The sequence below is a fragment of the Dendrobates tinctorius genome, unplaced genomic scaffold (genome assembly GCF_039654945.1).
Source record: "Dendrobates tinctorius isolate UK_male_01 unplaced genomic scaffold, ASM3965494v1 ptg000062l, whole genome shotgun sequence".
Taxonomy (NCBI): domain Eukaryota; kingdom Metazoa; phylum Chordata; class Amphibia; order Anura; family Dendrobatidae; genus Dendrobates; species Dendrobates tinctorius.
Window position 1 is genome coordinate 9,875,434 of NW_027361730.1, and position 26,220 is coordinate 9,901,653.

Here is a 26,220-nt window from a genome sequence, read left to right on the forward strand (position 1 = left end):
TATCTGTACCAAAAAGAATGAAAGCCAGGTAGCACACAGACTAACACTCCATTTTTTTTTTTTTTTTTTAGCACCTGTCAGGTACACCTCATAGCTGCCCAAAAGGACGCCCACTAACACATCAACATCAATTGATAGTTGGAATAAATAGACTGCATTCATCACCACATCTTCTAAGGCTAAGTGCACACGTACCGGAACTCTCGCGGAAATTACCGCGAGAATTCAGGAATTCCAGTCCGCGGGAAAATCGCATTTTAAATTCCCGCGATTTTCCCGCGGAAAAACTAGCATTTTGCAAGCGTATTTAGCTTGCAAAATGCTAGCGTTTTCCAAGCGATCTGAAGCATCGCTTGGAGAACTGATTGACAGGTTGGTCACACTCAACAAACACAGTGTTTGACTAGTGTGACCAACTTTTTACTACTGAGGCCGCCTATGCGGCATCAGTAGTAAAAGATAGAATGTAAAAAAAAATAAAAAATACTGTTATTCTCACCCTCCGACGTCCCGCGCATCCGTTCCCAGTAATCCTTTGCGAAAATGCCCGCAATGACGTCAGTTCTCGCGGGATCGCGACGTCTCGCGGTGACGTCGCGCGAATGACCGCGAGACTTCGCGATCCCGCGAGAACGGACGTCATCGCGGGCATTTTCGCAAAGGCTTACTGGGACCGGAGCGTGAAGAGAAGCAGGAATGCTGCGCGGGACGTCGGAGGGTGAGAATAACAATATTTTTTATTTTTAATTCTATTTTTTACAGGGATATGGTATCCAAAGCCTGGAGGACACTCTCCTCTCCTCCGGACCGTGGGTACCATCCGCAAATGTTCTGCTTACTTTCCGCATGTTGTGCACAGCCACATGCGGAAAGTAAGCGGAACAATGCATTCCTATGGGTGCGGGATCGCCGCGATTCCACAAAATAATGAGCATGCTGCGTTTTTTACCGCGAAGCGATTCCGCCGCGGTAAAAACCGCAGCATTAGCACAGCATTGCGGAATCCCATAGGAATGCATGGGATGCTTATTTTTCGCGTTTTCGCGGCAAAATCGCGAGGTTAAAACCGCCGCGGAAACGCGAAAAAAACGCCACGTGTGAACTCAGCCTTAAGGTGCATACTTTATTTTCAAGTGTAGGGGTGTGCAGTATGAGGTTCTGCCTCCTCCTAGGTTTGATCCTGGCTACGCCCATGGAGTGAATGCAGCCTGAGGATCTAGGCTTTTTCTTAGCTGAGATAAGTCATAGTGATATATATATATATATATATATATATATATATACACACACACACATACATACACACACATACACACACAAAATATATATATACAGTACAGACCAAAAGTTTGGACACACCTTCTCATGAGAATGGAGAAAACTCTTTGAATGACTATGAAAATTGTAGATTCACCCTGAAGGCATCAAAACTATGAATTAACACATGTGGAATTATATAATTAACAAAAAAGTGTGAAACAACTGAAAATACTGTATGTCTTATATTCTAGGTTCTTCAAAGTAGCCACCTTTTGCTTTGATTACTGCTTTGCACACTCTTGGCATTCTCTTGATGAGCTTCAAGAGGTAGTCACCGGAAATTGTTTTCACTTCACAGGTGTGCCCTGTCAGGTTTAATAAGTGGGATTTCTCGCCTTCTAAATGGGGTTGGGACCATCAGTTGTGTTGTACAGAAGTCTGGTGGATCCACAGATGATAGTCCTACTGAATAGACTGTTAGAATTTGTATTATGGCAAGAAAAAAAGCAGCTAAGTAAAGAAAAACGAGTGGCCATCATTACTTTAAGAAATGAAGGTCAGTCAGTCCGAAAAATTGGGAAAACTTTGAAAGTGTCCCCAAGTGCAGTGGCAAAACCCATCAAGCGCTACAAAGAAACTGGCTCACATGAGGACCGCCCCAGGAAAGGAAGACCAAGAGTCACCTCTGCTGCGGAGGATAAGTTCATCCGAGTCACCAGCCTCAGTAATCGCAGGTTAACAGCAGCTCAGATTAGAGACCAGGTCAATGCCACAGAGTTCTATCAGCAGACACATCTCTACAACAACTGTTAAGAGGAGACTTTGTGCAGCAGGCCTTCATGGTAAAATAGCTGCTAGAAAACCGCTGCTAAGGACAGGCAACAAGCAGAAGAGACTTGTTTGGGCTAAAGAACACAAAGAATGGACATTAGACCAGTGGAAATCTGTGCTTTGGTCTGATGAGTCCAAATTTGAGATCTTTGGTTACAACCACCGTGTCTTTGTGCGACGCAGAAAAGGTGAATGGATGGACTGCCTGGTTCCCATCGTGAAGCATGGAGGAAAAGATGTGATGGTGTGGGGGTGCTTTGCTGGTGACACTGTTGGGGATTTATTCAAAATTGAAGCATCTTGCAGCGGCATGCTATTCCGGTTTGTGTTTAGTTGGACCATCATTTAATTTTCAACAGGACAATGACCCCAAACACACCTCCAGGCTGTGTAAGGGCTATTTGACCAAGAAGGAGAGTGATGGGGTGCTACGCCAGATGACCTGGCCTTCACAGTCACCAGACCTGAACCCAATCAAGATGGTTTGGGGTGAGCTGGACCGCAGAGTGAAGGCAAAAAGGCCAACAAGTGCCAAGCGCATCTCTGGGAACTCCTTCAAGACAGTTGGAAGACCTTTTCTGGTGACTACCTCCTGAAGCTCATCAAGAGAATGCCAATAGTGTCCAAAGCAGTAATCAAAGCAAAAGGTGGCTACTTTGAAGAACCTAGAATATAAGACACATTTTCAGGTGTTTCACACTTTTTTGTTAATTATATAATTCCACATGTGTTAATTCATAGTTTTGATGCCTTCAGAGTGAATCTAGAATTTTCATAGTCATGAAAATAAAGAAATCTCTTTGAATGAGAAGGCGTGTCCAAACTTTTGGTCTGTACTGTATATATGTAATCAATATTAGGCTAGTTTCACACTAGCGTTTATTCCATGCAGCGCACGGCGCCGCTAAGCCCCGCCCGCCCCATCTGGTCATCGCCGCCTACTATCTCACATGGACGCATGCGATCTGCGCACCCTATCTTTAGCATAGGGTGCGCAGATCGTGCGCTGGCCGTGCGTTAGTAGGATTTTAGCGAGCGCTGCGCACTTTTGAAGGTGCGCCCGTATGCGCCGAATGCAGCATGTGGCATTTTGGCGAGCTCGGCGCACCTTCAAAAGTCAGGCACGCTAAAATCCTACTAGCGCACGGCCAGCGCAAGATCTGCGCACCCTATGCTAAAGATAGGGTGCGCAGCTCGCATGCGTCCATGTGCGATAGTAGGCAGCGATGACCGGATGGGGCGGGGCTTAGCGGCGTCGTGCGCTGCATGGAATAAACGCTAGTGTGAAACTAGCCTTATATACACTGTGTTCCAAATTATTATGCAAATGATATTTTTCTCTGATTTTCCTAAATAGTCGGTACAAATGACAGTCAGTCTAATAAAAGTCATCACCAGTTAGAGTATACATCAAATTTTATTGAAGAAACCTCCCAATAATAACAGTATAATCTCCAAAATTAATAAAAACTCAAATTGCACTGTTCCAAATTATTAGGCACAGTAGAATTTCTAAACATTTGATATGTTTTAAAGAACTGAGAATGCTCATTTGTGGAATTTGCAGCATTAGGAGGTCACATTCACTGAACAAAAAGGATAATTTTGGAGTTAAATAGCTTAACAGGCCAAGTTACATGTTAACATAGGAACCCTTCTGTGATGTCACCTTCACAATGCTTGCATCCACTGAAATTGTGAGTTTTTGGAGAGTTTCTGCTTGTATTTCTTTGCATGAAGTCAGAATAGCCTCCCAGAGCTGCTGTTTTGATGTGAGCTGCCTCCCACCCTCATAGATCTTTTGCTTGATGATACCCCAAAGGTTCTCTATAGGGTTGAGGTCAGGGGAGGATGTGGCCATTATGCCCATAGCAGTCAATGACTCAGAGGTATTCTTTGCAGCATGAGATGGTGCATTGTCATGCATGAAGATGATTTTGCTCCTGAAGGCACGTTTCTGCTTTTTATACCATGGAAGACAGCTGTCAGTCAGAAACTCTATATACTTTGCAGAGGTCATTTTCACACCTTCAGGAACCTTAAAGAGCCCTACCAGCTGTTTCCCCATGATTCCGGCCCAAAACATGACTCCTCCACCTCCTTGCTGACGTCGCAGCCTTGTTGGGACATAGTGGCCATCCACCAACCATCCACTACTCCATCCAGGGTTGCTCGACCCTCATCAGTAAACAAGACTGTTTGAAAATTAGTCTTCATGTATGTCTGGGCCCACTGCAACCGTTTCTGCGTGTGAGCACTGTTTAGGGTTGGCCGAATAGTAGGTTTATGCACCACAGCAAGCCTTTGAAGGATCCTTCACCTTGAGGTTCGAGGGATTCCAGAGGCACCAGCAGCTTTAAATATCTGTTTGCTGGTTTGTAATGGCTTTTTAGCAGCCACTCTCTTAATCCAATGAACTTGCCTGGCAGAAACCTTCCTCATTCTGCCTTTATCAGCACAAACATGTCTGTGCTCAGAATCAACCACAAATCTCTTAACAGTACAATGATCACGTTTAAATTTTTGGGAAATATCTAATGTTTTCATCTCTTGACCAAGGCATTGCACTATTTGATGCTTTTCAGCAGCAGAGATATCCTTTTTATTTCCTAAATTCCTTGAAGCCTGTGCCCTGCTTAATAATGTGGAACATCATTCTTAAGTAGTTTTCCTTTAATTGAGCTCACCTGGTAAACTAATTATCACAGGCTTTTGAGATTGATTTCAGTGATCCAAAGAGCCCTGATACACAATACCATCTATGAGTTTATTTGAAAAACAAAAAATTACATCTTTATGACACTTAAATCCAATTTGCATAATAATTTGGAACACAGTGTAGTGTATTACATATTTACAATTTATTACAGTTTTTTATGTTCTAAAGTTGTATTCCAATAAATATATATTATGTTCTATCTAAATATCTTGATTATTGTATCATAAAAATTATTAAATGTCTGATGTTCACATTGTACTACAATAATTTTTTCACTTAAATATAAGCAATATGTGGGAGTCGGAGTCGTGGAGTCGGAGTAAGGGAAATTGAGGTGTCAGAGTCACAGGTTTGGCTTACCGACTCCACAGCCCTGCTGAACATGACCTCGAACGCAAACAATTTTATAAATATTTGCAATGACGTCATGCATATGAACTGGAGGTTGTTGGAGAAGGAAAATCTAAATTAATTATATCTCATCTGAGATATAATCTCATTTGAGATTCTGATTTGGCTTTTATCCCAAGTCATATTACAAGACTCGTTAAAGGGTCGATTGTGACTTGTAGGATCGCTACTACAATAGGTGGCGCTGTAGAGTAAAAGTCCTCTTTCTTTCTGATGAGGCAATTTGCATATTATTTTCCCAGAGGAGCATTGCACGGCGAATAAGTCTCCTTACCTTGACAAGCCAGAGCTGGCATGACACTCTCCACAAGGAGAAACCTTACCCCTTAGACCTCAGTCCAGAGCCTCTCACCTAGCCAAATCAGATCTCATACTTTGCACTGACGAGAGCCAATAGCTCGAAACACCGTGTCTGCAAATTGAGATTCTGATTTGGCTTTTATCCTAAGTCATATTCCAAGATTCGTTAAAGGATCGATTGTGACTTGTAGGATCGCTACTACAATAGGTGGCGCTGTAGAGTAAAAGTCCTCTTTCTTTCTGAAGAGGCAACTTGCATATTATATCTCATCATCAATTTGTAGAGTTCAAAGGGTTTAATATCTAAAATATGGTATATCAACACCTGCTACAAGAGGAGCTGAATAAATCTCTTATAAATGAAAAATGGGAAAGAGATCTTGGTCTAATTGAAGATGAACAATGGGTGAATATAATTAATGATTCTCAAAATATCACCAATGTATTACATAGGGTGTACATACCCCCTTTGGTCCTATAAAGCATGCCTGTTTGTGATTCCCAAAGGTGTAATAGATGTTAAACTGATGATGCAGACCTAATGCGTATGATGTGCTCATGGCATAACTTATTTGACTTTTTGAGAAGAGTAACAGAATTCAGTATATGAGCTCATCAATCATTGAAAAGAATGTTAAAGAAAAAAAAAAATCAAGAAACTGCCTTAACAAAGGCATAAAAACACAGAATTTTTCCGATCATCACTCTGCATTTTTAAAAAAAGACAGTATGAACATACACTGCAGTGTTGATGTTTTGGTGCAATATAGGAAGAAACAATACGTATGACTAAGACAGTGTGTGGGAGGTTTTTCTTTACCTTGTGTTCCCTTTATCTTAAGAAGACATTAAACAGTTATCTCTATTACAACTTGGCATTTACAGAGTTGTCGCTCAGGTTTAATACAGGCCCATGTCACTACGTGTCGCCCAGCCTCCCAGTTCCTACTAATTATAGATTGTTTAAACACAAGCTGTCTTCTCCGCATGACTTCTCCTGTTTTAGTCCCAGAGCCTCTGATCTGACATTGCCACCTTCCGAGTGTGAGCTAGATAAGGATGGGTAGCAGTCTAATGTAAAGGCCCCGTCTCACTAAGCGATCTCGGTAGCGAGATCGCTGCTGAGTCACAACTTTTGTGACGTAACAGCGATCTCACCAGCGAGATCGCTGTGTGTGACAGCGATCAGCGAGCGGCCCCCCTGACGGTATCGCTGATCGCTGGAAGAAACCTCTGGACATTTCTTTGGTCGCTGGTCTCCCGCTGGCCAGCACGCATCGCTGTGTGTGACAGGCGGGAGACCAGCGATCAGCTGTAAAAAATAATAAAAAAATAAAAAATATATTCTCACCTTCCGACGTCCTGTTCAATCATCTTGCCTCTCTCCACGCTCCGGTCCCAGTGATCCTTTGCATGAATGACCGCGAGATGTCACGGTCTCGAGGGATAACAAAGTCTCGCGGTCATTCATGCAAAGGATCACTGGGACCGGAGCGTGGAGAGAGGCAGGATGGCTGAACAGGACGTCTGAAGGTGAGAATAACTATATTTTTTATTTTTTTTTATTATTTTTTACAGCGATGGCCAGCGATGCCGCACGCTCGGCATCGCTGTGCTGATCGCTGGTGAAGCTGTCTGTGTGACAGGTCACCAGCGATCACATAGCGACTTACCAGCGATCCTGACACCTTCATATCGGTGTCGGGATCGCTGGTAAGTCGCTTAGTGTGACGGGGCCTTAACTCTCAGCAATTATTTTTTCTATCTTGAAGGGGGAAACTCAGTCCAATTCATTTTGCTCCCTTGTTCAAACCAAGTATGCTGAACAGCATTGGGCATAGTGGGCTGCACATGCCACATTGTAAATCCTAAATCCTATTCCATCCTATACAATGTGCTCAGTTGAGAGATTTTACCAACAATCATTATTATTAGGAGCCAATTACAAATAACCTCAAGCTGCGTTATACTATTATGCTGAATTACGGTACTTAGGTGAAACTGGGCAGATCTCAATGATATTCAATTCTTACTATAGAAAAAACTAAAATTCAAACATTTAAAATTGATCTTTCCTGAATAGCAAATGCCGTTGTCCTTGAAAGTTTGTGAACCATTCAGCAGCTCTTTAGTGGGGGGTGCCAGGTGTGAGACTGATCATCAATATCACAGTAGTGAAACCCCTCTAAGGTACATTTTATATGAGCAACAACCTTCAAATGGCATCCTTAATTCTTTAAGGATACGTGCACACGCTGCGGAATGCGCTGCGGATTTGGCTACGCGGATTTTGCATAATCTGCAGGTAAATCTGCAGGTCAAAAGACCTGCGGTTTTACCTGCGGATTAGCTTGCGGTTTGGACCTGCGGTTTATCATTTCTACAATGGAGGAGATGGTAAACCTCAGGGGAATCTGCAGAAAGAATTGACATGTCAATTCTTTCTGCGGATTAGAAACCGCAGCAAATCCGCGCGGAAAAATCAGCACCATCTGCACTGTGGTTTTTGATATCCATAGGATATTATGGTACTGTACACTGCAGCAGAAACTGCTGCGCATCCGCAGGGCCAAAACCGCTGCGGATCCGCAGCAGAATCCGCAGCGTGTGCACATACCCTAACGTTTCAATACATCATCAGAAAATTACCAAATATTTAAGTCAGGTTTTTGTGTTACATGTATTTTTTAAATTGTTTTTTTTCACCATAGCTTGATCTTTATTAAACAAAATTTTCAATCTAGCTACAGGGGTTTATTTTTTAGAATCATACTTCGTGTCCTTTCTAGAAGAGTTTTCAGCATGCTATTTATCAGCAGAGGCAAGGTTACAATTATAGATAACACCTCAGTACACAGGACCCTCAATCACAATAAGCAACATCACAGATGACCCGGTTTCCAAATCCCTTCACAATAATCTCTGCACAGTAGGTACTTCAATACAAAAGATAGGGTCAGAGTCTGCTCATTATGGCTCATGTACATATGTTGTTTCCTGAAACGAAAAAAAGTTAGTCTAAAAAAAAAAAAAAGCCCAGTGGTCAGTGTGAATATTGTAAGATTTTATTTTGAATATAGATTGTGATATGGAAATTAAAAAAATATATACATACTGTATTTTTCGGACTATAAGACGCACCCAGGTTTTAGAGGTGGAAAATAGGGAAAAATATATTTGAACCAAAAAAAGTGGCAAAATATTTAATAACATAAATAACATACTATTATATATATTAACACCACATATAATAGTATGTTATTATGTTGGGAGCTACGGGTAGAAGATGGTGCTGCGGGACTAGTGTGTTGTCTGTAAAGTACTGTATGAAGACGCTGGAGGGCGAGTATAGAATGGGGGCAAAGGGCTTATATTTAAAGCACCACTCCAAGCACTGAAAAATAACACTGGCGTGCTGCTTTAAGATATCATGGGAGAACTATAACTCCCAGCATGTCCTGCAGATCATATGGCATGCTGGGAGTTGGAGTTCACCACAGGTTGTCAGAGTGATTTTTATGTGCTGCAATTACTAACCTTATCATTCTTGTACAGGCTGCTGCTCACTGTGCTCAGTGCAGGTCCTGCAGCTAGGAAGCCACGCTGTGGTGAGGTAATGCAGCATCACATGGCCGCACAGTACCCTCTTATGTCCTCACCACAGGTCATGTAAGAGGAAGCTGCACTGTTTGTAGTGGGGTGTCTGCAGGACCTGTGATGACATCATTTAAAGGCAGGGCTTTGTGCGGTCATGTGATGCTCTAGCCCGCCCTCTTCATGACCTCACCATAGGTCTTCCACAGAAGCATTCAGCATAAAGCCCTGGCTGTGCTGCCAGTCAGGTATGGATCCCTCCTGCTGCACTCTGCTCCTGCCCCCTCTTCCACCGGACACAGATCTCCCCAGCTCCTGCAGGAATCGGCACTGGGGAAACCATGTGGGTCTGTCCTTTGCTGCTCCCCACTCACTGCTCAGCTGACAGGAGAGCGGGGAAGCGGCTCATGAATATTCACTTCACTTGGATTGCTGCAGCAGGCAACATTTTCCTGCCTCCTGCAATCCTAGTGCGATCCCACTCAGTCGCTGCCCCCTCCCCACATGCTACATTCCGACCATAAGACGCACCCCCACTTTCCTCCCAAATTTGGAGGAAAAAAAGTGCATCTTATGGTCAGAAAAATACGGTAAATAATAATCAATATTGCCAAAACGTTTCTAAAAAAATATTTAACACAAAACCCTTATTTAAATACAAGGTAATTTCCTGATTACAGTACAGACACACAGACAAGTTTGGACACACCTTCTCATTCAAAGAGTTTTCTTTATTTTCATGACTATGAAAATTGTAGATTCACTTTGAACTCATCAAAACTATGAATTAACACATGCAGAATTATAGAACTAACAAAGAAGTGTGACACAACTGAAAATATGTCTTATATTCTAGGTTCTTCAAAGTAGCCACCTTTTGCTTTGATTACTGCTTTGCACACTCTTGGTATTCTCTTAATAGGTTTCAAGAGGTAGTCACCGGAAATGGTTTTCACTTCACAGGTGTGCCCTGTCAGGTTTAATAAGTGGGATTTCTTGCCTTATAAATGGGGTTGGGACCATCAGTTGTGTTGTGCAGAAGTCTGGTGGATACACAGATGAAAGTCCTACTGAATAGACTGTTAGAATTTGTATCATGGCAAGATAAATGCAGCTAAGTAAAGAAAAACGGGTGGCCATCATTACTTTAAGAAATGAAGGTCAGTCAGTCCGAAAAATTGGGAAAACTTTGAAAGTGTCCCCAAGTGCAGTGGAAAAAACCATCAAGCGCTACAAAGAAACTGGCTCACATGAGGACCGCCCCAGGAAAGGAATACCAAGAGTCACCTCTGCTGCGGAGGATAAGTTCATCTGAGTCACCAGCCTCAGAAATCGCAGGTTAGCAGCAGCTCAGATTAGAGACCAGGTCAAAGCCACACAGAGTTCTAGCAGCAGACACATCTCTACAACAACTGTTAAGAGGAGACTTTGGGCAGCAGGCCTTCATGGTAAAATAGCTGCTAGGAAACCACTGCTAAGGACAGACAACGAGCAGAAGAGACTTGTTTTGGCTAAAGAACACAAAGAATGGACATTAGACCAGTGGAAATCTGTGCATTGATCTGATGAGTCCAAATTTGAGATCTTTGGTTCCAACCACCGTGTCTTTGTGCGACGCAGAAAAGGTGAACGGATGGACTCTACATGCCTGGTTCCCACTGTGAAGAATGGAGGAGGAGGTGCGATGGTGCTTTCCTGGTGACACTGTTGGGGATTTATTCAAAATTGAAGGCATACTGAAACAGCATGGCTACCACAGCATCTTGCAGCGGCATGCTATTCCATTCAGTTTGCGTTTAGTTGGACCATCATTTATTTTTCAACAGGACAAAGACCCCAAACACACCTCCAGGCTGTGTAAGGGCTATTTGACCAAGAAGGAGAGTGATGGGGTGCTACGCCAGATGACCTGGCCTCCACAGTCACTAGACCTGAACCCAATCGAGATGGTTTGGGGTGAGCTGGACCGCAGAGTGAAGGCAAAAGGGCCAACAAGTGCTAAGCATATCTGGGAACTCTTTCAAGACTGTTGGAAGACCATTTCTGGTGACTACCTCTTGATGCTCATCAAGAGAATGCCAAGAGTGTGCAAAGCAGTAATCAAAGCAAAAGGTGGCTACTTTGAAGAACCTAGAATATAAGACATATTTTCAGTTGTTTCACACTTTTTTTGTTAATTATATAATTCCACATGTGTTAATTCATAGTTTTGATGCCTTCAGAGTGAATCTACAATTTTCATAGTCATGAAAATAAAGAAAACTCTTTGAATGAGGTGTGTCCAAACTTTTGGTCTGTACAGTATATCTTCCCTTTAAATGCGGAACTTTATTTCAAGATGTGTTTGAATGAATCTTGGTTCCTTTATGTTTTCTTTTGTTATCTTTCCTAACAAAAAGTCCCCCGTCACCTGTGTGCCACACATCTAAACAGGTTACCAAAATGGTTTATCCACATATGTTGACCCTAGTGCCAAGTACTATGGGGGGGGGGGTTCACACTAGGCATGTGGCAGACCTATCATTAGTAATAGTAAAAAAAAAAAAAAAAAGCATAGCTAAACTGAGGATGGCTTATGTGAACCCTGATATTAGATATACTGTTCATGAACGTTATTGCTACCACTAGTAAACAGCATATACAACGAGAAAGACTAGAAAGTTTGTGCATTTCAGCAGAACAGAATTCCTAAACTTGACATTTTGCTGCCAGGCGGAACAGTTGAAGAAAAGTGCTGATTTGTGCTGTTTAAACTAGAAATTACAGGCAGAATAATACATGAGGCTTGTATCATCAGTGAGGACTGCACAACACTAGGACGAGGCACATTGATTACTCCAGGACACCAACGTTAGGAACATTTACGAGTATAGGAACCGGACACACCGTACAAAAATAATGATAGAATGAGGTTGTGGGCTGAATTACAGGAGCTTTAGGGTATATGCTTACAAGATGTTGGCTTTTTGGCACATGAATTTCTACACACGTTGCACGGAAATCTGAGTTCCCATCATCCACAAAATGACGCCCAATGTGGTCAATAAGAAATCCAAGTCGCTGGTCATGCACCAGCTGAATTTACCACTGAGGATTTAAAGAAAATAAATCATAATAGGTGACTTAAGCGGTTTCCATCAGGGAACGATGGCAGGTAGCTGATGATTAGCCATATACAATGGGGGCTAATCAGCACAGGGGCATAAGGCAGTCCAAACTGCAAAAGTGGGTGTAACTTTAAGTTCTGCAGTGGATTACACTGGAAAAATAAGAACATGCGTCTTTCCTTCGTGGTTAAAAATGCTACATGAATACAAATTTAGGATATGTTGCCACAAGGCGGATTTTCCATATGTTGCAAATTTTCCATTCTTCGGTGGAGAACAAAAATCTTGATGGAACCTGCACTGAAATGGCCTGTGGATGTACACACATTAACAAAATTGTTGGTACCTCTCGTTTAATGACAGAAAAACCCACAATGGTCACAGAAATAACCTGAATCTGACAAAACTAATAATGAATCAAAACTCTATTAAAATTAAAGGGAACCTGTCAACACCCAGGGCATTTTTAAGTAAAAGAGCCACCTTCAGAAGCAGTAAGGCTGCATTCTTTGAATGTGGCTCTTATGATTCTGATCCCTAGTAACACTGAAATATTGACTTTTATAAATTGCGTCCCATACCTGTTTTGAGTCCCATAGATATGGTGTCTCCCCCTATAATAGCCGCCTCCCAGCCGTCCATCATCCCCGTCTTGTGTCTGTGCGTCGCCTTCTGTGTTGCTGTTACATGCCCGGCGCCTAAGCTGTACCAACAGTTCTCGGGCATGCACAGTGCGTGCTGCCCGGGAACGGACATCCGGCTACCGTGCCTGCGTGTTGCGGAGCCCCCAGATCCCACCCCGCAGTGTTATGATGTATTCACACTGCGGGGCTGGTAATTTGGCGCCTGCGCAGTGAGCATCTATAGCTGAGCCTGCCCCCAGCTATAGTGAAATGCGGGTGGGGAGCTCAGCTGGCAGGTCAGCTCATCAGATGCTGCCGAGGAAAGAGAAAGAGGAGGAGGGAGATGGGGGCAGGCGCAGCTATAGATGATCACTGCGCAGGCACCAGATTCCCAGCCCCACAGTGTGAATACATCTTAACACACTGCGGGGTGGTATCTGAGGCCTCCGCAACATGCAGGCGCGATAGCCTGATGTCAGATAATAATAATCTTTATTTTTATATAGCGCTAACATATTCCACAGCGCTTTACAGTTTGCACACATTATCATCACTGTCCCCGATGGGGCTCACAATCTAAATTCCCTATCAGTATGTCTTTGGAATGTGGGAGGAAACCGGAGTACCCGGAGGAAACCCACTGAAACACGGGGAGAACATACAAACTTCTTGCAGATGTTGTCCTTGGTGGGATTCGAACATAGGACTTCAGCGCTGCAAGGCTGCAGTGCTAACCACTGAGCCACCGTGCGCAGTGCACATGCCCGAGAACTGCTGGCATAGCGCAGGCGCCGGGCATATAACAGCAAGACAGGAGGCGGCGCACAAACGCAAGAGGGGGATGATGGACGGCTGGGAGGCAGCTATTATAGGGGGAGAAACCATACCTATGGGACTCAATGCAGGTATGGGGCGCAATTTATAAAAGTCAATATTTCAGTATTACTAGGGATCAGAAACGTAAGAGCCATCTTCACAGAATGCAGTCTTAGTGCTGCTGAAGGTGGCTCTTTTACTTAAAAACGCCCTGGGGGGGTGACAGGTTCCCTTTAACAAATGAAAGTCAGACATTGCTTTTCAACCATGCTTCCACAGAATTTTTAAAAAAAGAAAACTCATAAAATAGGTCTGGACAGAATTGATGGTACCCCTGAAAATAATGTGACAAAAGGGACATGTTAAATCAAGGTGTGTCCACTAATTAGCATCACAGGTGTCTACACTCTTGGAATCAGTGAGTGGGCCTGTATAGAGGGCTACAGATATTCATTGTGCTGTTTGGTGACATGGTGTGTATCAAAGTTATAAGACCATCTCCAAGCAGCTATGTTCCTGCGACTACAGTTCCACATATTATTCAGAAATTTAAGCTCCATGGGACTGTAGCCAACCTCCCTGGATGTGGGCGCAGGAGGAAAATTTATGACAAATCAAAGAGACGGATAATACGAATGGTAACAAAAGAGCCCATAAAAACTTCTAAACAGATTAAAGGTGAACTTCAAGCTCAAAGAACATCAGTGTCAGATTGCATCATCTGTCGTTGTATGAGTCAAAGTGGACCTCATGGGAGACGAACAAGGAGGACACCATTGTTGTAAAAAATCATAAAAAAGCCAGACTGGAATTTGCCAAACTACATGTTGACAAGCCACAAAGCTTCTGGGAGAATGTCCTATGGACAGATGAGACAAAAATGGAACTTTTTGGCAAGGCACATGAGCTCTATGCTCACAGACAGAAAAATGAAGCCTATCAAGAAAAGAATACTGTCCCTACTGTAAAACATGGAGGAGGCTCTGTTATGCTCTGGGGCTGCTTTGCTGCATCTGGCAGAGGGTGTCTAGAATCTGTTCAGGATACAATGAAATCTCAAGACTATCAAGGATTCTAGAGAGAAATGTGCTCCCCAGTGTCAGAAAGCATGGTCTCAGTTGCAGGTCATGGGTCATGCAACAGGAAAATGACCCAAAACACACAGCTACAAACACCCAAGAATGGCTAAGAGAAAAACATTTGACTATTCTGAAGTGGCCTTCTATGAGCCCTGACCTAAATTCTATTGAGCATCTTTGGAAAGAGCTGAAACATGCCGTCTGGAAAAGCCAATTGTGACGCTAGTCACTTCTCTCGACCAAGCCGTGAGTCAGAGTGGTCAAGGAGTCCAAGGTCAGAAGCCAGGAGGGTACGTCATAAACAGAAGGAAGAGACAAAAGTGTAGTCCGGTAAATTTCCGAGGTCAGAGTACCGGGAGGATAACGGATCAGAGCTGAAGGGGTTAAACAGGTGGATGGTCAGAACGAAGCCTAAGGTCAGGCAACAGATCAAGCATACAGAACTCAAGGCACAGGAAAGCACAGCACAAACCTCACAAGATGAATGTACGTCTGGCAGTGTTCTGGGAAACTCAGCTCAGTTAAGAAGCATGGCCATTAACTGGAATAATGAACACATGAGATAGCCGACGCCTCACAGTCTCAGATTGGACAGTCGAGCTGTCAAACAACACGCCGCCGTGCCAGATTGGATGGCCAAGCTGTCAGTAACCGCATCCCAGACACACTGAGTGGTGGAACCATGACAGCAACCTTCAAACACGAGACAACTGGAGCAGTTTGCTCTTGAGGAGTGGGCCAAAATACCTGTCGGAAAGTGCAGAAGTCTCATTGACAGTTAGGCTAAGTTCACACGTAGCGGAACTCTCGCGGAAATTACCGCGAGAGTTCCGGAATTCCATTCCGCGGGAAAATAGCATTTTAAATTCCCGCGGAAAAAACTAGCATTTTGCAAGCGTAATTAGCTTGCAAAATGCTAGCGTTTTCCAAGCGATCTGTAGCATCGCTTGGAGAACTGATTGACAGGTTGGTCACACTCGTTAAACATAGTGTTTGACAAGTGTGACCAACTTTTTACTACTGAGGCTGTCTATGCAGCATCAGTAGTAAAAGATAAAATGTAAAAAATATTAAAAAAAAAAAAAAAAATGGTGTTATTCTTACCTTCCGACGTCCCGCGCAGCCTTCCCGCCTCTCTCCACGCTTTCGTTCCCAGTAATCCTTTGCAAAAATGCCCGCGATGATGTACGTCACGCGGGATCGCGACGTATCGCGGTAATTTGCGATGACGTCGCGCGAATGACCGCGAGACTTCGCGATCCCGCGAGAAAGGACGTCATCGCGGGCATTTTCGCAAAGGATTACTGGGAACGAGAGCGTGGAGAGAGGCGGGAATGCTGCGCGGGACGCCGGAAGGTAAGAACAACAATATTTTTTATTTTAAATTCTATTTTTTACAGGGATATGGTACCCAAAGCCCGGAGGAGAGTCTCCCCTCCTCCGGATCGTGGGTACCATCCGCAAATGTTCTGCTTACTTTTCGCATGGTGGGCACAGCCACATGCGGGAAGTAAGCGGAACAATGCATTCCTATGGGTGAGGGATCGCCGCGATTCCGCAAAATTAATGAGCATGCTGCGTTTTTTACTGCAAAGCGATTCCGCCGCGGTAAAAACCACAGCATTAGCACAGCATTGCGGAATCCCATAGGAATGCATGGGATGCTTATTTTTCGCGGCAAAATCGCGTGGTTAAAACCGCTGCGGAAACGCGAAAAAAACGCCACGTGTGAACTCAGCCTTAAAGGAATCATTTGATTGAAGTGATCATCTCAAAAGGTTGTGCAACAAAATATTAAGTTAAGGATACCATCATTTCTGTCCAGGCCTATTTCATAAGTTTTATTTTTTTTTTTAATTCTTTGGAAGCATGGTTGAAAAGCAATGTCTGACTTCCACATGTTCATTTTCATAGATTTTTTATTTATTATTACTTTTGTCAGATTCAAGTTATTTTTGTCACCATTATGGGTTTTTCTGTCATTAAAAGAGGGGTACCAACAATTTTTACCACATGTGTATCATATCTGCAGCATGTCACTTTATACTGAAAATGTTTCCTATTGAGTTCAACAGATAAGACAAAATCGAAAACAATTCCTATTAGTTGTGGATTTTGCTATAGATTGACAGCCGTTACAAGGATAAATTCACAATTTCTTTGGGTTATGGTTTGGGTTGCACAAAGAATGGCTGAGGATCAGGCAGTATTATATATTTTTTTTAACCCTATTTGAAGTGGCAAATCCACAGCTTTATGTGCTGTGAATTTCCTCTGTGAACCCTCTGCAGTGAAAAAACCTAGTGGCTTTGAGCGCTAGGAGGCTAGGTGGTACAAAGACCAGCATAGGACCAAATACATGGGCATTGGTAGCACCAAGCAAGGACATTACAGTGTGGTTTTGTTTGTTTAGTTCTCCCATACAGCAGTTGTCAGAAATGTAGGATAAAAATCCAATTTTACACTGTAGCATGCCATAAATGGTTAAAAAATGGTTTAAAAACCTTACTGGACCAATGGTGTCAAGCCCGCATGTGAACAAGTCAGTGCAGCTGCCGGTAGTCACGTGACTCATCATTCAATAGTTCTGTCTGCAGCATTTTACTCTCCCAGCACAGTGAATGAGTTTTCAGAATTCTCATGCACACGTTGCTTATTTTTTCCTTTGAATTGAAGCAGTTTCACATCTGAAGTACGACAATTCTTTCAGCGTTTTTGCAGTGTTTTCCACCCATTCAAATAAATGGGAAAAAATGCATAAAAACAAGCACAACAATGCTTTTTTTTTTAAGCAGAAATGTCTACAGCAAATACTTAATGTGTGCACATAACCAACGGTGGATGTGTCGCTTTTTTGGCCCTGCAAGTTACCATGCTACCGTGGATTTCAGTAAGCCACATTCAATATAATTAGATGTTATTTAGGCATTTACAATCTGAGGCTTTGTGGCTATAGATTGCAGTAAAGCCCGAGCCTAACAGTCTATTCAGATAGAGATGTGATGGCAAAAAACATGGTATGATTGTATTTAGGCTCCGTGGGGACATAATAAGCAGAGATTTGTATTTACTAATATGGAGAATCTGCTAATGTTCTAGTTGGAATAAAAGCAGGGTGTCAGTCACCTGTACGGTTTGTGGGGGGCGGGGGCCAGCTTCACATAATAGTCTCCATCCCGAGGTATTCATTCTAGAACACTGTGTCATAATATTATTCTATTTCATAGGAATCTGCAGTTTATTTTAGAACGCAGCTTTTCCTGATAATCCAACCTTAGCCTGGTTTAATGGATGTAAATATTCATCAGATCTTTTGATTTAAACTTTCTTTTGTCACAGAGATCAACATCTGTTGAGACTCCCAAATGTAGAGTTTAGTCTTTTTAACCAGGTTTAGTACACTAAGCAGGCGTTTGTATGAAATGGGATTTACAGAAGCACAGGAGCAGCTTGCCAGAGATTACAATCGTACTACAGATTTTCTGTCTCCTGTCACCTCCAAGAAAATGAGAAACCACAAGTGTTCATTGCCCGAATGATCAACTTCACAACCTTTTACAAATTGTACAGAGTAATTATATTTATGCCATAGTTCTGTCCTAATCTACAAACTTACATGATTAAAGTTAAACACAAAACACTGACGAGCACGTCAGACAGATCACAAAAAACATCTGCCCCATTAATCTTCATATCGAAAAGTGCAGAGCTTTGTGTTGGATTCTAGAGTCCTCTTTGAAATGGTTTTCCACTTTAAGGACCTTAACACATTTGATGAAAGATAGGTAAACCCGTAGACTTCAGCGGGACTGGCCACCAATCTAATGAGTATTGAGCCCTTGCAACTTTTCCCCAAGAGATATCAATTTGTTTTTGGGGTAGATAAGCTGCTGCCAGAGGTGCCTGGCACCATGAACGCTCTGCCAGATTAATAGTTCCTGTGTGAGGGGAAGTCTGAATAAAGCTGGCCAATGGCTAGCTCTTCTAAGTGGGCAGTTGGGAATATCCATTGCTACTGGATAGATCAGCAGTTATCACTGGATCAGGGGCGCTAGCAGATTTTGTCAGGCAAGAAATGTCTTTCATTCCTTTTCCCCACTGACACATTCTTTGCAACATTTCATTTTAAGGCCCCATCACACTTAGCGATGCACCAGTGATCCCGACAACGATATGACCCAGTCAGGATCGCTGGTGCATCGCTAAATGGTCGCTAGTGAGCTGCCAAACAAGCAGATCTCGCCAGCGATGCAGCAACGGTCATTACTGTCAGACACGGCGATGAAGACGTCCTCCCGCCTGCATCCACGCATCGCTCGTCGGCGCCAGCAGGAAGCCCAGCAGGAAGCGGCCGACGAGAAACGGCCCAGGACGTTCTCACGCGATCAGCGATACCCAGCGGGGGAGCCGGTCGGGGGTAAGTGTCACACATAGCGATATCGCTAGCAATATGGCTACTGCGTAACAAAATCGGTGATGCTTTAGCGATATTGCTTAGTGTGACGGGGCCTTTAGTCCCATAACCACTTGATCATTGCCATGAAGGGCGACAGTAAATGTTTGGCCGACAAAAGGATGCCTGCTGCTAGCAGCCTTTATACTAGCTTTGGATTTGAAGTGCACAATACTTAAGTGCTCTACATTTTGGAATCACATGCCTACCTTCTCTTTCTTTTGTTTGGCTGCTTCTTCTGCAGAAATGAGAGTTTTATAATAGTTGCTGCGCTCTGCAGTGAAATGGACCTTCGAGAGGGCATGTTCAACAAGAGCAATTGACAAGTTGACACCATCCACGTGAAGCCAACCAATGAAGTTGCCAGCCTTGTCCATTGCTTCCACTTCCACCTCCACCTGGAAAAAAGTAAAAACAAAAGCAATCAGTGTAATACATGCTTGTTTGAAGCTCAACAAAAAACCCTACTCATTTAAAATCATAAGCCATGATATGTAGCTACTCAACATATAATCAAGCCCACCAATCACTTGGAAGACCCAAGGGTGAGATCACATTAATCGGTAATGAAACAGATAGCACCACTACATTAAATAGATGTAGATTTTACTGAGGTTTTATACATAAATCGTGTGATCAAAATAACGCCTTTCCAGGTTTGCATTATTTTCACTTGCGCAGTTGTACAAAAATCATTGCAACAACCATCACTTCTTCATGTAAAACCACCCAGTAAGAATCAGCCACATGTTCATCAGGTGTGATGGAATCCTAACTTTAAGATATAATGCACCTATTAAACACTACCTCTTTCAAATCACAACAACGTACAGGTCAATCTTATCTTCTACTTTATAGACCTTACTTTGTCCTACTGGCCTGGAAAGCAACTTCTGTCAATGACCGATGTGTTCCAGAAGGCAAGGGCAATCGATACAATCAGATTCTAATGCTCAAACCAAACATGACATAGCAAGAGCCATCGTCCTTGTCACAGATACAGTAAAGTAATCAATCTTTATCCCGTAACGAAAGGCCGTAGCTCCAGAAGCAAAGTAAGACGACACAGCGCATGCTGGTAAATAATTGGAAAGGAAAACACACATGCCAAGATATCCCAATTATTTCTGGACTGTGTCAAATTCTGTAAAACCTCACAAGATGAAATGACATTTGCACAAGGTGACTGTTTAATGGCTGTGCACTTATACAGTAGGGACAAAACACTATTTTATCTCTAATAAACCAGTGTCACACAGATCACAAATATGGCAGGGGCGAATGCAACGCCTGACAGAGACACATTTGGCAAGACAGAAAGAACCTGAGGGTTCATACTGCCATCAGGGTTAATGGACCATAAAATAAATCTGATATTCAACTTCAAATAACTTAGCTGTTCATGCTCCGAGACTAATATTATGGTCCGCATCTTTATTTTACGTGAAACTTATTCAACCTCCCTCCTGACCAGGCACTTTTCCGGTTTTTGCTTTTTTTGTGTGTGTTTTTGCTGTTTCTGCCTCTTATTCCGATGTACAATACAAAATAATAGTGTGGTACCGTGTTAGCCAGAAAAATAGATGTAAATACTTATGTCCCCCCAAAAAAATTGAGAAAAGTATTCAAGGTGTGATACCTTTATTGGCTAACCAGAGATGGCTAACCATATAATTTCTCTGGTTAGCCAATAAAGGTATCACACCTTGAATACTTTTCTCAATTTTTTGGGGGGACATACGTATTTACATCTATGCCTCTTATTCCAATAGCCATAACTTTTTTATTTTTCTGTTCACATAGCCATAGGAGGGCTTGTTTTTGGTAGGACAAGCGTTGAATGACACAAATCATTACACCATTCAATGTACTAGAGCACGAGAAAAAAATTCAAGTGAGGTGAAATTGCTCTAAAAATGCAATTTTGCAAATGCTTTTGGGGATTTGTTTTGACAGCATTCACTGTGAGGTAAAAAAAAAAAAAAGCCTGGCAATAGGATTCTCCAGGTCAGTACAATTTTACAAATACCAAACATCGAAATATTTTTTGGTTTATTTAACTGGAATTTTTTTTTTAGAAATTCGTAAATGTAAAAAAAAAATTGCTTGTGCCACCATGTAATGTTTTCAGTCTTCGGATGACAGATTTTTTTCGGTGTAGTAACAACTGGAAAACAGAAATTCAGCAGTTTAAATTCTCTTTCTTTGTTACGCCGTTTACCAATCGGGTTGATAATATATTTTGATATAGGAGAAGAACTCCTGGCACTCACATGTGAATCTTGATTCTTTTATTCAGAACCTGTATGAATGTTTCAGGTCCTCACGAGCTATCAAGAACTAATATATTTTTACAAACCAGACTTTTATGAACAGGGAGATACCAAATACATTTATTAATTTATGCTTTTTTTAATGGGTTGAAGAGGGCGGCAATTCAAAATTTAAAACTTTTTTCATTTTGATATTTTGCTTAGGAGACTTGAATTTGCAATTGCTTGTATTATATACTGTAATAATATAGCATTGTAGTATACAATAAAAATCATGGTCTCCTACGAAAGCCAGCTATAGGATGGCAAGAACAGGGGTCTTCAGCAGATCCCCGTCTGCCATGGCAACATATCGGCACCACACAAGCAATCGCAAAAGGGGTGATGGGCACTTGGAATGGCAAGCCACCCCGGAAGCATTTTAAATGCCGCTGCTAGAAATTAACATCAGCAATTAAAGGGTTAGCAACAGCGGGGCGGAGTTCAGCTTCACTTGGATGCTATCATGGTCTATGAGCTACTTGAAAGACAGGGACCCAAAATACAGGCAACAAATACAATCAGACATTACAAGTAACAAAGTAACACACTCAGCAATACAAACAAGAGGACTGAGGGCCTATACTAAAATGAGAGTCACCATCCAGAATCTGTATACGTACTGGTCAAAAGTTTGGACACACCTGTTGATGCAATGGTTTACCGTGTACTTATTGGAATTTGCACAATGTACATTCAGACTGAAAGCAGCAAAACCATGAAAGAACACATATGGAAACAAGAAGTAAAGAAAAACATAAAAGCAAAATGTGTTAAACCTTATATTTCTCAAAGTACTTCCTTTGATGACAGCTTTACACACCCATGGCATTCTCTCAGGAAGCTTCATAGGTAGCAACCTCGATTGGCTTCCAATGAACAGGTATGCGTCGCCAAGTGTTCCATTGTGAATTCACTAACTGCCTGAAATTATTTGCAACCATCAGGTACGTTTTGGAGAGGTACTGTTGCTCAGTACTGTATGGAACTGTGGATCACTATTCCACAACAGTTCTAAGCCAGAGTATGGAAAGAACCACTCAACCAAGTGAAGAGAAACAACAGCCCATCATTACTTCGGGACATGAAAGTCAATCAATCTGGAAAAAAAATGCTAGAACCTTGAAGTTATCTTCAAGTTCCATCATGAAATCCATCAATTGCTATCTTGAAACTGGCGCTCATGAAGACTGCCGCAAGGAAGCAAGATTAAGAACAAGAATTATCTCTGCTGCAAAGGATAAGCTCATCAGAATTACCAGCCTCAAAAACCACAAATTGACAGCACCTTAGATAAGAATCTCTCAGAAATTATGCACAGACATGAAGCAGCAAACACATCCCAACTAGTTATGAGCGAGTATACTCATTACTCGAGATTTCCCGAGCATGCTCGGGTGATCTCCGAGTATTTGGATGTGCTTTGGAATTTTTTTCGGAAATGTAGTTTCTGCCGCCGCAGCTGCATGATTTGTGGCTGCTGGACAGTCTGAATACTTGTGGAGATTGCCTGTTTGTTAGGGAATCCCCACATGTATTCAGGATGTCTAGCAGCCGCAAATCATGCAGCTACGGCGCCAGAAACTAAATCTCCGAGCACATCCAAATACTCGGAGATCACCCGTGCATGCTCGGGAAATCTCGAGTAACGAGTATACTCGCTCATCACTAATCCCAACATCAACTATCCAGTGGAGACAACAAGCAGACTTTTATGGTAAAGTTTCTGCAAAGAAAAAAATACCTTAAACACACCAACAGGCTATGTAAGGTCTATGACACAATGTAAGAGAGGGCGGAGAGGTGTGTCAGACGGCATGGTCTCCACAACTGAGATAGTTTGGGATGAATGGGACCACAGGGTGAAGGCAAAGCGGTCAACAAATGCTCGGCACCTCAAGGAAATTTTGGAAAACAATTTCAAGTGTCAACTTCATGAAGCTGCTTGAGAAAATGCCATGGATGTGTAATGCTTTAATCAAAGTAAAACAGGAGTACTTTGAAGAATCCAAGGTTTAACACATTCTTGTTTCACAAGTGTTTCTTTACTCTTTGTTTTCATATGTATAGCCCGGTGGTTTTGCTGCCTTCAGTTTCAGTCGGAATCTACAATGCGCACAATCCAATAAGGACAAGGAAAACCACTGCATGAATAGTTGAGTCCAAACCGTTTACTGATATTCAAAAGAAAAAAAAAATGATCCAAAAGTCCAAGACAGTATTGAAAAATATAACAAAGCATTATTAGATAGTAAAATATGCAGGCATGGGGAACAGGAAACATACATACATGTAGAGAAAAGTGTGCATGGGGCACACAGGATACGAGCTATTGCATGTGTGGTGTATAACAAATGACTAATAAGCAAAACCCAGCAGTTTCAACTAAATGGTATGGACACACAAGCAACAGTGGTGAACATAAGCAGAAAGTTGAATGGTATATTACCTACAGGGGGCACCAAGTACATGCATGCCCCTTGACAAAGGCTGGTCCGAAACACATATCAGGGTGGACACGCAAGTATCTTGGAGCTCCTGTACTCATGTCAATTTAAGGTAATACACCATTCAACTTTCCCCTAATATTCGGCACTGTTGCTTACATACATATGGATTTTTGACACCATACCACTTGGTTGAAACTGCTGGGTTTTGCTTGTAATATATACCATTATTACACATTGTCCGTCTCAGCCATTTGTTATACACACATGCAATAGCTCCTATCCTGTGTGCCCCATGCACACATGCTCTACATGTATGTATGCTTCCTGTCCGCCCTGCCTGTATATTTTACTATCTAATAAAGATTTGTTGTATTTTTCAATACTATCTTGGAATTTTGGATTGTTGTTTTTTTTTTCCCTTTTGAATATATGTTTATGACGATTTGTCTTTACTAGTCCCAAACTTTTCAGTTTTTGAATTTCCACAAAAATTTATAATAACCAATAAATTTCTTTCAACTTCACAATTGTGTTCCACTTGTTGATTCTTCACCCAAAATTTACTTTTGGTATCTTTATATTTGAAGCATGATATGTGGGAAAAGGTTGAAAAGTTCTAGAGGGCCGAATACTTTCACAAAGCACTGTATATAGTGGTATTATGGACACGGTATAACATTATTTGATTCATACACTCCTTCGTTGATCATGCTACTTGTTTTCCATGAGCAATTTTTACTGTTACTGATATTGTATATACATATAAAAAGATCTACTGAGTTTATGCAGTGTGTGGGATACTGATAAAAGAAATGACCAAATCCAGAGGAAGAAAATGTAATAAGGCAAAACTGAGAAATGGTAGAGTGATGTGATAAGCCTGTCTAAAAAGACATTGTTTCAGGGAATGCTTAAAGATGTAGACACAAAAAATGAGTCTGATTGGGATAATGCATTCCAGAGAACTGGTGCAGCATGAGAAAAGTTTTGGAAAGTATTTTCTGTACTGGTCAGTTCACAGCAGTGACTGATCATCAAAGACAGTACTACATAGGTGTGATAATTTAACATTTATGTATAGATAAACACAGGATCCATGATTCACAGTAGACAGTGGTCACATAAATAATCCTTTCTCTATATTTCTTCACTTGTCACAAAGCATGACTAGAAAACACTCAGACAATTAACACCTCCAGTCTACAAGTTACTATGGCTACTGATTCTGTGAAAGCTGATAACAGAGGAGAGCAGCAGCTTTACCCAGATGGCTGACTTCATAACTAGGTACTAAAAATAAAAAAATAAATAAATTGAAGCATGGTTCAATATTTGGGTATAATTAATAGAAAAAATATAGGTGGCAATATTCTATTAAAGATTCAAGTAAGCTGTTGTTACTGCTGACAACCAATACTACAGCCATCTAAACTTATATTGGTGTTGTCAAGTGTCTGCACACCTAGGTTTAGAACTCAAGGAAAACTAGATAATGACATTGGTTGCTATTAAGGTGTCTATATTGTTAGTTGTTCTGGAAGCACATACAATTAAATCCAATTTTACAACTCACCACCAAACAAAGCATGTCAAGCAATTTTATAAACATTGAAATGAATGAATGAATCTGCAGCTGGCGGGAGCACTGCGCATGTGCCCGCCATTTTCCAAGATGGTGGCGCCCATGAAGCAGGACGCCGAAGAGGGACATCGGAGGTACCGGGGGCGGGGGGTATGGGGGGGGGTCGGAAGGTGGGGGGTGCAGAGAGAAGGGGGAGGGGAGCAGATCATGACGGCGGCGGCACATTGCCTCCGTCTGTCGGTATCGGGGGCCAATCGGCCCCGTGAGTCGTGGGGGGGTCGGATGTGGGCCCCCAGCCATGTCCGATGCTACTGCAGCATCGGCCATGGCTGGATTGTAATATTTCATCAATTTTCATTCATGAAATATTACTATCGCTCTGATTGGCTGTTTCACTTTTAACAGCCAATCAGAGCGATCGTAGCCATGTGGGGGCGAATCCACGCCCCCGTGGTGAATAACAAAGCCCCCTGTATCTGCGGGTCGGGTGACCTTTTAGTGACCCCGGTCACCCGACCCGCAGGGGGGCTTTGAAGTCATGACGCCACATAGGCGTCACTGGTCAGATTGGCACAGGTTTTCATGATGCCTACGTGGCGTCATTGGTCGGGGTTAATACCCTGTTTCCCCGTAAATAGGGCGCCCCCCGAAAGTAAGGCATGCTAGGGGGAGCACTGTGCCTG

The 26,220-nt window shown here is 42.4% G+C and overlaps 1 protein-coding gene across 2 annotated transcripts in view; it reads right to left on the minus strand.

Moving 5' to 3' along the window:
• Positions 1-26,220, minus strand: part of SND1 (staphylococcal nuclease and tudor domain containing 1) — a 956,786-nt gene that overhangs the window by 171,130 nt on the left and 759,436 nt on the right. For both annotated transcript variants that reach the window (XM_073579241.1, XM_073579240.1), the window contains exon 17: positions 19,403-19,591. In XM_073579241.1, the coding sequence (XP_073435342.1) occupies positions 19,403-19,591 (189 nt within the window). The remainder of the gene's footprint in view (positions 1-19,402; positions 19,592-26,220) is intronic.